Here is an 11,662-nt window from a genome sequence, read left to right as displayed (position 1 = left end):
ATGGAGAAGCATCTTCAAGAGAAATCAGAAAACAATGATAGTCCAATAAGCAGCCACCATAGCAGAGTTAGACAGCTCCAGCTCCAGAAGACCTGGGTCATCTATGATTGTGTAAGGCAACATTATTGAAAAGATGACTGTGCAGGTAGGAATCACTGAAGACTTTGGAAACAATACAAGAAGAGGATTATAGCAAATTCAAGAACAATAACTTAAAAACAATAAAGAACAATAAAAATGAATACATTGCATCTGAGAAAACATGGGAAAAGGGCTATATGAAAAGGTCTTTTAAATGAATATAATTGATTTCTTTTTTTTTTCAGAGTTTTTTGCTATAGGGCACGTGTGCTCGCCAGAGAGAGAGACAGAGAGACAGAAAGCGAGAAATCACCCCCCAGGGGGGATGACCATGCCACAATCCCTTCCCCTCCATTCTCTTCTCGGGATCTTGGGCACGCACGCACACGTGTGCAGCGTGAGTTTAAGTCACCGGGTCTGGGACTCGAACCGCAGTCAACTACATGGGAGTCCAGTGACATAGCCATTACACTAACTGCTGGTCCCTATAATTGACTTCTTTAAGTACACAAAACAATAAATTGTTTAAATGTGTACACGGAACAATAACAGGTAGTTATAAAACAAGAATAGGCAGTCATGAAATAAGAACACATACATAGGAAAACAAATAATCAGGGACTTTGAAAATAAAAACATAGAGCTTAACTTTTAAAGGTACACAAGTTGATTAGCTGACTACTCATAATGAAATAATAAATTAGTGAGCCGAGTTATCTGGTGGGGGAAATTCCCCAGGCACAGCACATAGAAACACACCTAAACATAATGATGTAAATGAAAATAAACACTGACATAGAAAAAGAAAAGTGAAATATTTCAAAAGTTTGGTTTAGCTTCAGAAAGTTTGGTTTAGCAATATTAATATCTGAAAAAAATATATAAGGTACATGTATAAATGGCAGAAGAAAAATAATGGTAACAAATAGTATGACAGTGTCTAATATTTTGACAATTTCTTGTGAAGGTTACCAAAATTATTTTTCCCATTGATTATGGAGATCACTTTCCAGGGTCCAGTGGCCACCATCATCTATGCAATCCTGCACGGTGTGCAAAGGGAAGACTGCGTTTGAGAATACCAATGATAATGAATGCTAAGGAAAAAGATTAATCCAGTTAAGAAAATTTAAATTCCAGGGGGAGAAAGAGGAGCTGACATTTTAGTGAGGTGATTTACAGGAGGTGCCTTTCATAAAATGACCTTGAATAGAGACCTGGAAGAAAGCAGAGAGTGAAGGACAGACATGTTGGAGAAGAAGATGAAGAGTGATATTTTTGGAAATTTGCTGAGCTGAAAACAGGGAATCTGGTTGGACTTCCATCACTGGTCCAGGAACAGATGATGCTGGCTGGGACCAGGAGCAGTGATGGAGGTGAGAAGTGTGGATTGGATTATGCACATAGCTGAGTTGTGCTGGGGCAGGACAGGCCTGGCCTATAAGACCTGACTGATCAGTTTTCAGGAATGTTGCAATCTAATTGTTAAGCTGTCGGTAGCTTGAAACTGGCAATACTGGGAGCATTTACACTACAGAAATTGGTAAGCTCTACAAATCTACAAATCAGGACTTTTTTTTCTCTTTTCAGAGTCAGTTATTCAACATTTATCATCTTACCACGGAACATTAAGGATTTCAAAGGGAGAATTTTAGAAAGGATATAAAAGAGAGTCAAGGGTGAAACCAAAGCTTTGGACTGCCACAGCATTGAAACCATGAGCCATAGAACTGGGAAGGATGAAGGAGCAGAGAAGAACTAGTTCACTCATCATGAGTAGAGGAGGAAAAGCTTCTTTCTGGTGTGAGGAGAAGGCCACTTCAACAAACTGAAAAGTGAACACTTACTATTCTTAACAACTGGGATGCAGATTCACTTGTATTAAGAGGCAACGGAGAGCTCAACAGGGCCAGGTATTGGGGGAGGCAGGAATCTAAAAGACAGGCAGTTCCTGAGAGCCAAACCCAGACGGCTAGATGAGAAATAGGCTAATACGTTATACCAGGCTTGATCCCAACAATCCAGGGAGGTGTCCTGGGTTGGTCCCAGGGTGAGGCACCAGAGCCCCTGCTCAGACGCATGGGTGAAACCCAACTCTGGAGCATCAAGGACTGTGAGACGGGGGTCACAGGAGCTGTGGGTGGTCATATGTCCTGGGAGGGAAGCTGCTTGGACAGAGTAGATTGAAGCTTCTTAATGTCTTCATTCTCGTTGAGGCCTTGAGCCCTTGGCACCCCTACCTCACCCACAACTTATTGTCTGTCCTTCCACTTCTTATGGATGTGGACAGCAGAGACACTGACTGCCAGCAGCACTTTGGGGACCAGGAGTAGAGCTATGAGAATAGAAGTAGGTGACTCTGTACCTGGAAATCAAAAGATAAGTATTAGTGCAGGTGACCTGGGACTGTTCCATGAGGCCTCCCACATACGCCATCTGATCTGAGGCTCGCTGGGGTTGTTACAATTGTGAAGTTTTAAAGCCAGCATCCTTCTCTAGTTCCACCCCATAATAGAAGGACAGTGAAGAGGTCCTAGTTCTTATTCTATCTCAGGTTGCCAGTTGTCCTTGAGATAAAGGGTGGAGAGAGAATGTATATTTATAACCTGATCATCACACCTGTCTGGCAAGGATGAACCACCATACGTGGTGAGTGGGGCTGTGAGACTGGGGTCACAGGAGTGCAATTGTGAGAGCTTTCCCTGGACCTGACCTGGGATGGAATTCTGTGGCAGCAGACATTTGAGGGAGAGTCAGGAAATGGTCTCTGAGGATGTGTACTGAATGCTGCTGCTGGGCATCAACACCTTGTGGGAAAACCACGAAAGGCTGCAAGTGGATCCATAAGGAGTTGCAGGCTCAGTGTGAACCCAGAAGTCCTCTTGGCAGCATCGTATGTGCTCACCTCCTGGAGCCAGAGGACAGAGTGAGTAGAGGACTTGGCTTTGGACATAATGGCAAAAGTAGTGTAATTACAGAGGAAGAGAAACCTCAACATCATGGCTCTGCTCTGATGTTGTTCTGGGACCCTGACAATTGATGGGGGGTAGGGGAGACATGGGGGTCAAAGCACTCCAAGGAAATCAGTCTACTCCTGGGTTGCTGAGGACAATGGCAGCATCACAGTCCCTTATATTCCAAATGTTCTTCTAAAACAAAAGAGAAAGAAACCAAAAATAGGAAGAGAATTCTACCCAAAACCTACTGTCCTGATGAGAGAAAGTGTAAAAAGTGAAAGTGAGAGAAAGTGTTAAAAAAGAGAGATCACCAGATCCTGGTGCACAGTGTGTCCCCTGGCTGCCACCCACCACCACACAGAAGACCCACAGCAGGGCAGCCAGCTTAGAGACTAAGGGTTACTGGAGATGCCACCAGAAATATGAAATCCACCCTGTACTTGAAAATACTGCAATGTGTGGTGCAGATGAGAGCTCTGATCCTCTAGGGCATTGGGAAGTATGTCTGATGTCAAAGGTTCGTACAGAATCTGTGAATATGTCACCCTTCATGGTAACAGGGACCTCGCACATGTGCTTAAGCCTTTAAGATGGGGAGGTTTTGGAGGTGTGTCCAGGAGGGCTCAAGGTAATCACAGGCATCTTTGCAAGTGAAAGTGGTTGACAGGAGACTGAGAATCAAAACAGACATGAGCAGGGAAGCCGAGGTCAGAGGATTTGGGGCCATTCTCCAAACGAGGTCAATGGTGTTTAGAAGCTACTAAAGGCAAGGAACTGGGTCTCCATAGGAGACTCCGGAAGGAACACAGTCCTGCCCACTCATTTTAGACTCTAGGTCTGGAGAACTGTAAGGTGAGCAGTTTGTATTGTTGAAGCCACTAACATGACATCAGGTGAGAGCTCCTCATTGCCTAAGTGAAAACTCAATTCAGGGAGGAGAGAATACTTCCCAAGGACAGAAAGAATTTCAAGTGCATAACGTCTCTGGGAGACAAGCAGAAAAAGAATGAAGAACTACTCTATGGTAACTGAATGGTGAAGGGAAAAAGAAAAAAGAGAGGAGAAGGATTCTCAGGGTCTTAAGAGACAAAAGAAACCTGGAAAATGTGAGGACTCAAACCTTCCCACCACCTTCAAAGCAAAGCAGCAGACACTCCCGAACTCAATGTGCCTGGATGATGCTGTACTGACAGAAAGGAAGTTCATTAAGAAGAAACAGTATAATTCACCCCAATGCCATAAAATAGAAAAAAAATTCCCCAGAAAGTATACCTATTACAATTTGCCCACTATAAAATAAATAAGATGAATAGCTATAAAGGATTAAAAATCCAGGTTCTGATTTTGAAATTTCCAAAAAAGTATCTGAAGGCCCAACTATTTTCACCAAAAAAATTCTAAGCATTTAAAGATGATATGAAACCAAATATTATGTCCCCAGAAAAGCTATACACTTAGGAATGTTTGAATCCAGATAGGAGGGAATTATTGTTCATTTTAATACCTATAAAAATATTACTGGCTTTATTTTCTTTAATGTACTTAATTTTATGACTACCCATTATGGACTCCACTTGCAGCTGGATGCTGCACACACAGCCACATAGCAGTGGATGTGATCATGCCCTTTCATCTCCCTTCTTCCGGTCCCTCCTCACTTCTTGTCTTTACTCAGCAAGCAGGCAGGGACAGGGACACATCAGTAACCTAGTGTGACTCAGTGGATGAGGCCATCACAGTAATTCATGCTGGGAGAAACCTAGACCCTTGAGATGTCTTCCGGAGTAGAGACCCTCTCCTGGTTGTATTTGAGGAGAAAATCATTCATATTTTGGTCATATAAAGGCGGATTCTGGCCAACTGAAGGTCTTTGGGGCAATGCCCAGTAGAGGACGAACATTTATGAGCACAAATTAGCCTGAAGACTGGTGGTGATCCTATCCTCAGGGACCTCAGGCTGACCTTCTTTGGTTTAGATCCATCACCTGGTCCACAGGAAGTCTTCAACCACACCCTCCATGCTCAGAGTCCTGGTTTCTTTTCTTGTAAACCTGCAAGCTCACAGGGTGGTTGAGCAGCAATTGAAATTCGCACATGGTCAATATTTTTCCACTTAATATTTATAGACTCCTAGGTTTTTCTATAATAACATTGGCTATAATAATTATTATCATTAGTATGAAATGTTACTTTTAACAAAAAATGAAGATAAATTTTGGACTGACTCCATGGCATAGCAATAATTCACTATCAAGGGACGTTGGGTCTCACATGGTAACAAGAGTTCTAATCCTTGGCCTGGTTGCTAGCAACACGCTGGGATGTGCAATTGTCCAAAAGTTGATTGACTGAGGGACAGGAGGAAGGAGGAAGGACAGGAGGAATGTTACTTTTAACAAAAAATGAAGATAAATTTTGGACTGACTCCATGGCATAGCAATAATTCACTATCAAGGGACGTTGGGTCTCACATGGTAACAAGAGTTCTAATCCTTGGCCTGGTTGCTAGCAACACGCTGGGATGTGCAATTGTCCAAAAGTTGATTGACTGAGGGACAGGAGGAAGGAGGAAGGACAGGAGGAAGGGGTTCGCTGCATGTTCAGACCCTGTGGATGGTGTTCACCTCAGTTTTACAAATAAAGATACATAGACTGTATCATGAATAAAGACAATTTTTTACAAGGAAAAGATAAATATTGAAATGAGCCTGGTCAACTGGAGAGAGCCCTCACCTGGGGCCTTGTTCAACTGGAGAGAGAGCCCTCACCTGGGGAGGTGTGTGTGCCCTTCTGGTGGGCAGAGACCTTGAGCGTATGGCTTCTGCTGACCGCAGGCTGCTCGTCATGCTCCACCTGGCAGGTGAGCACCACGCCCTCCCTGTGGGCAGACGAGTTCACCAGGAGCCAGCTGGTCAGGTTATAGGTCCCATCCTTGTTCTCTGTGAGGGTCGAGGCTGTTTCTGTTCTGGACACCTTTCCATTCTCCAGCCAGGTCAGCTGTAGGCTCTGGGGGTAGAACTTCTCCACATGGCAGGTAACATTCACCTGGTTCCCTGCCGCCATCATGGGGTGCTGGGTGACCTCCATGGTGGGAGGAACTGAAAAGGCACGGGACAGAGCTCTGACCTCACGGCACAGACGCACGACAGGGAAGGGGCTCCATAACTCGGCTCCCACCATCACAGCCAGGGCGCCACCCAGGACAGGGCCAGGCATGCAGCTGATGCGCAGACCCTGAGGGGATTCCTTGATTGTGAAGAAGATCACTGAGCACGATGCCCAGCACACAGTAGGTGCTCAAGGACTGCTAGCTCCTATTAGGGTAATACTGAAGTCAATGGTCACAACCCCTGGCATGCAGGTAAATAACTGCAGTAAAATAAAGGAAACTGAGCACCAGTAGTGCTCTCTAACTGCAGGTCTTACTGGTAAAATAAAGGAAGCTGCTAGCAAGGGTCTTGGCCCATGGGATGAAAATGAGGGTAACAGTGGCACATCTAGGGGCATGGCGGGTGGCAGGGCTGTAGGAAGGAGATTCCAGGCTATTCAGCCCTGGAGTAAAAGCCAGGGGGGAGCAGGATGGCCACCAGGGTGGGCTGAGGCTGGGTTGAGGGTCATCTACCTCGGATGGTCTCAGACAAGTTTGCAGTCCCACGGAGAAGAGAGCCTCCCTGAAGGGTGACATGGGCCACCTCGCAGATGATCTGAGAGCACACGTCCCTGGGGGCCAGCACCACACTGGCCGTGCTGGAGACATTGTAGGAGACGCTTTTTCCTGCGGGGTCCACAGTGGTCTGGACGTCTGAGAGCTCATTCCCATTTTTGTACCATCGCAGGGAGATGTCGCGGGGGGAGAAGCCATGGGACTCGCAGGTGAAGATCACCGTGTGCGCAGGCGTGGCCCTCGCCGCAGGGCCCAATACCACGGGGACAGAGGGCTTGGCTACAAAGGAGCATTCATGAACAGGAGTCGTGACTGCCATGATCTTCACCAACTGCAGGGTGACACTGCTAAGGCCCTCCCTGTATATTATTCAGGAATCCTTCTAATGTGTAGGTGGGGTAGCGAAGTCCTCCCTGTCACTGTAGAGAGCTCCTGAGGTGAGCAAACCTGCCTAGGGGCAGATAGTTGGAAAGCGACAGGCCCGGGTGCGATTCCAGGCCTGAGTCCAAAGTCCTTCTCTGCTCCAGGGAACTCCCCCAGTCTCTGCATGAGAACTAAGCACTGAAGGGTCTTGCTCTATGTAGTAACTGTTCCTGGCTCGTGTTCCTGAAGACCTTTCCCACCTTGGACAGTGTTTCTCAAACTGAATGTAGGGTACCTAGTGACACCGGGCACTGCCAGCTACCTGGACTCGGGCTGGGCAGCCCACAGAGATGTGGCCGAGACCCTGATCTGTAAGATGGACAGAAGGCATCACTTGTTCCCAGGGTCGCCGTGAGGTGGACAAGAAACGAATGGAAACATTTTGCTTTGGAGAAAACACAGAAGACACTTCACAAACATGGACAAACATGGATCTCTCTTGAAGCCAGACTTTTTATTTCCTGAATGTAAACATGGATCTCTCTTGAAGCCAGACTTCATTTATTTCCTGAATGTTCCCTCAGCTGTTGATGAATTTACTTCTTATTTTGCATTCTTTCCACAAATATCGTAGTAGTATCTAATGCGTGACAATTTCTGAATTTGAAAGAAAGGCATGTGTTTTCAGTTTGGACTCATTTTGTCGAGTAAGTTTTGGCTTCAACAGAAAGATGACCAAATACTGAGAAATCCAAGAAGTCAACTTCTCCACTGTTTATCAGTTATGAGAGGCAGAGACACAGGCCCGCTGAGAGGCAGAGCCCTTCCTGGCCTTTCTGTGTAGACATGCTGAATCAGACAATGAGGGCGGTTTCTCCCTGTGGACAGAACCTACAGGCTGGCCCGAAATTCCTAATTGTTGCTCCATGCATTCTACAAGTGTCCCCAGGTAGCAGAGGTTGCAAATGCTCATGGCTGGCCCCGTGGCTTAGTGGTCAAGGGAAGCATATCACACATCGCTGACCCCATGGTTCAAGTCCATGCCCTGGGTGGCTTGCAAACATGCTGGGCATGTGCTGTGTGTGCCTGGATTCCCAACAGGATGGAGAAGTGGAGAAGGGATTGCGGCATGATCACACCTCATTGCGGGGTATTTTTTCTTTTCCTTTTTCTCTTTCTGTTTCTCCCTGGCAAGTACATGTACCCTCTGGCAATTTTTTTTTTTTTTCAAATTTACTGTGCTCAAGTCTTGAGGCCTGCTCTTGCTCAGTGAAGGTGTCCTTGCAAGGCCACTAGAACCTCCACTGTGGGAACCACCTTTTTCAAAAGGAAAATGCAGCTTTTCCTGTGAGTCCTGGGAACATCTAGCTCAGGGATTCTCAGCCCTGACTGTATTTCAGAATCTTCCAAAGTAAATAAAAACGCCTGGTGCCCAGGCCCATGTCAGACAGTTAGCTCAAAATTTCAAGGATGCTGCCTGACGTGATGATGCTTTCAAAGATTTCCATGGGATTTAACCATCAAAGTTGAAGCCTCTGATCTCATCTTAACCCTATTTATACCTATGTTTGTTGAGGAAAGGTGACATGTTCCATGACGTGGGTGTAACAAAGCTCACATTTATTGAACATTTGCCATGCGCCAGGCATTGCCCTAAGCGTGTTAGAGGATGTAACGGCCCAGTCCTTGCCCAGCCCCATGAGACGGGTCATCATCAACAGGGCAGGACCCCAGGCCACTGTGTGGAGTGCCCTCCCTGTCTGCAGTCCCAGGTATGGGAGGTGGCAGAGCTGGGATGTAGGCCAGGCAGCTGGCTCGGGCCTGTGCCATCCTGTGACACTGCTGACACTCAGTACTAACCAACACCCCACAGGGCTTTGTTTGTGTCCCCTCAGGCCTCCCAGAACCCTAAACAGTGGCCATGACTGCCATTTCCCAGAGGGGAAAAGAGAACTTTGGAGAGCCAAGACTGGCTCCTGGCTTTGAGCTGACAACCCCAGCACCTCCTGGGGGTCTGTTCTCTCACCAGGCTCACTGTGTCTCAGTAACATTCCAGAAAGGTTGAACAATTGAGTCTATTCTATAGATGGGGAAACTGAGGCTCAAGAGAGGGAACTAGGTCACCCAAGGTCACACAGCCTTACATAACAACTCAATTCTTTTTTTTTTTCTTATAATTGCTATAGAACAAAATTTTAGAAGGCTGGAGCTTCAGTCCACATTTTGATAAACACAATGGGCATTGCAGAGCCTGGGGTTGTGGGTCAGGCTGGTGGGTCCAGGCCTTGACTCCCCTCCCTCCCACATGTCAAGTCCCCTGTTTGAACTTCAGTGTGTTCATCTCAAAATAGGCAACAAATGGCCCTCCTTCAGCACTGGTTAGGACGGGTAAAGGCCATCATCGAGGTACAATGTCAGCTTCCGCAGCTCTTCGCCCCTCCCAGTCTCCCTCCTGCCTCATCCAGGATGTCACTGAGGCCAAGGGCCTGGCAGGGAGGACTGAGCACCCTGGTGAATCACACACCTCTGTGGTCTCTTAGTCTCAACCTGTCTGTAAACGGGGATTGGGCTACAGGTGTTGAAAAGTCCCTCGTGAACTGACACCACACGACCCAAAAGTTAGAAAGAGCAGGATCAGCAGATGGCTTAATGGTTACATCTCTGGACTCCCACATAGACAAATGTTCAAAGTCCCAGAGGCAGCTTAAAACTCATGTTGGGCACATGTGTGTATGTCCTGAGAGGAGAATGGAGGAGAAGGGATTGTAGCGTGGCCATTCCCCTGAAAGGTGATTTCTCACTTTCTGTCTCTCTTCTCTGTCTCTCTTGTGAGCGTACATGCCCTATGGCAAAAATCTCTCTAAAATAGAAAAAAAAAAAAAAAAGGTAGAAAGAGAACCTTGGGCCTCTGGTAGGAAGCCAACCTGAGCATCTCTGCTGCCTTGAGTGGGAAGCCCCTAGTTAGTTGCCCACATGGAAACCCCTTCTCTGAAGTGGGGGACATGCAGATAACCCAGCCATGCTCGGAGCTGTGGGAATTGATCCCTGAAATGCGGGAGGGAGCACAGCACTCCCCTGCCTCCTGTCAGATTAAACTGGGAATCTGAGTCTCTTAGAAGGTTCTTCTCAGTGAGATATTTGTAAAGAGGAAATAAAAATATTCCATCCTCCCTTCCCAGGCTGAGTTCTCCTCCTTGAAGGGAAGAGCAGGTCAGCGTGGAGCAACAGATCTTGGCCTCACTATCCCCTCCTGTTCCCAAAAGCCACAGCAGAGTCAGCACCCAGTCAACTCTCAGAGCTTGTTCACAGAGAGGAGACACAGCACCCTGAGGGGACCCACTCTCTTGGGGCAGCAGAGAGGTCTGGCCTGTGACTGGGCAAGTCACTCAAACCATCAGCTCCCATCTGTGCAACCAAAGAGCTGGGCCAGATGGGAAAGGCCAGGGCTGCGGAGCCAGGCAGGCTGGGGGGCCCAGATTTCCCACCATTCCCCGCCCTGGGCCCTGAGCACCCAGCACGGCCTCTCTAGGCCTCTATCCCTGAACTGCAGACAGGGTGACTTTAGACCATGGAGATGAGTGGCCAGAACCTCGATTCTTAGAAGCTACTCAAAGAAAGAGTGCATAGGTACTGACCTATTGTCACACAGGAGGGAATAAAGGAGGCCTTGCCATACTCACCATGCACAGACAGCTCCGTGCCTCGTCCAGACTTAAACTCCATGTCCCCTGAAGTCTCTCTCCTGTACTTCACACAGTAGTATGTGCCGGCGTCTGCGGGGGTGATGTCACTAATGCGGATGGAAAAGTCCGTGTTGTTTCTTTTTGTGATGTCTGCCACGGGTGTTACTCGGGGGAAGGGGCCTCCTCGTAATTTATAGATCAACTGCCGGTCTGTCCTTTCCCCCTTGAACCACTGAATGGGCCCGAGGGGAAGCAGAGAGGTCACAGTGCAGCGCAGAGTGGCCGACTCCCCGGCTCTCCCCAGCTGCAACGGACACTGCCGTGTCAGGCTGAATCACCTGCAGCTCCTGACCTGCCGCTCCTGGAGGGAACACGAAGCAGCTATTCATCATCCTTATGGGTCCTGAAAGGTTTTTCAAGTGTTTATCAACAACTTTCAGTGACCAAGTACACAACCACAGCAGGCCCTGAGTTCAGAATTCTCATGTGTTATCTCATTTTATCCTCGTGAGTCTGTGACGGAAGATGGATAGAATGAAAAGACTGAGGCACAACAAGGTGAATGACAGAGTAGAGTGTGTGTTGAGTGTCACACCCCTCGCTGGCTGTCATGCTTCATCAAACATTTGTGTCTCTGTACTGTCTGGCCACACTAGTGTAGCACTTTCTGGGCCATTGCCTTCCGTGGGACCTTGTGACTCTGCTTGACCCCTCAGTTGAGAGCAGAGCGGTGGATATGGACGTGGGACACGCCCTGAACTGCAGGAGCCTCCACACACCAACGTGCCTCTCCCAGAGATCCCCAAGGCTCATGAGGGGGTCTGTTCACTGGACTGAATTCTTGAGGGACAATGAAATACAAGACCTCCAACAATGAATGAACTTGTAGCTTTAAAAATAAAAACAACAACAAC

The 11,662-nt window shown here is 47.4% G+C and overlaps 1 protein-coding gene across 1 annotated transcript in view; it reads right to left on the bottom strand.

Annotated features, from left to right (window-relative positions):
- Positions 1-5,806: 5,806 nt before the first annotated feature.
- Positions 5,807-11,662, bottom strand: part of LOC102502974 (signal-regulatory protein beta-1-like) — a gene marked incomplete at its 3' end in the record, with an annotated part of 16,695 nt that continues 10,839 nt past the window's right edge. Inside the window, 4 exon segments of the mRNA XM_027768356.1 lie at positions 5,807-6,136; positions 6,661-6,981; positions 10,746-11,052; positions 11,054-11,151. Coding sequence (XP_027624157.1) covers positions 5,807-6,136; positions 6,661-6,981; positions 10,746-11,052; positions 11,054-11,151 — 1,056 coding nt within the window.

This window comes from Tupaia chinensis, unplaced genomic scaffold (genome assembly GCF_000334495.1).
Source record: "Tupaia chinensis unplaced genomic scaffold, TupChi_1.0 Scaffold145940_1, whole genome shotgun sequence".
NCBI classification, from domain to species: Eukaryota; Metazoa; Chordata; class Mammalia; order Scandentia; family Tupaiidae; genus Tupaia; species Tupaia belangeri.
The sequence above is the reverse complement of the archived record's forward strand: the minus strand, read 5'-3'. Positions and strand labels throughout refer to the sequence as shown.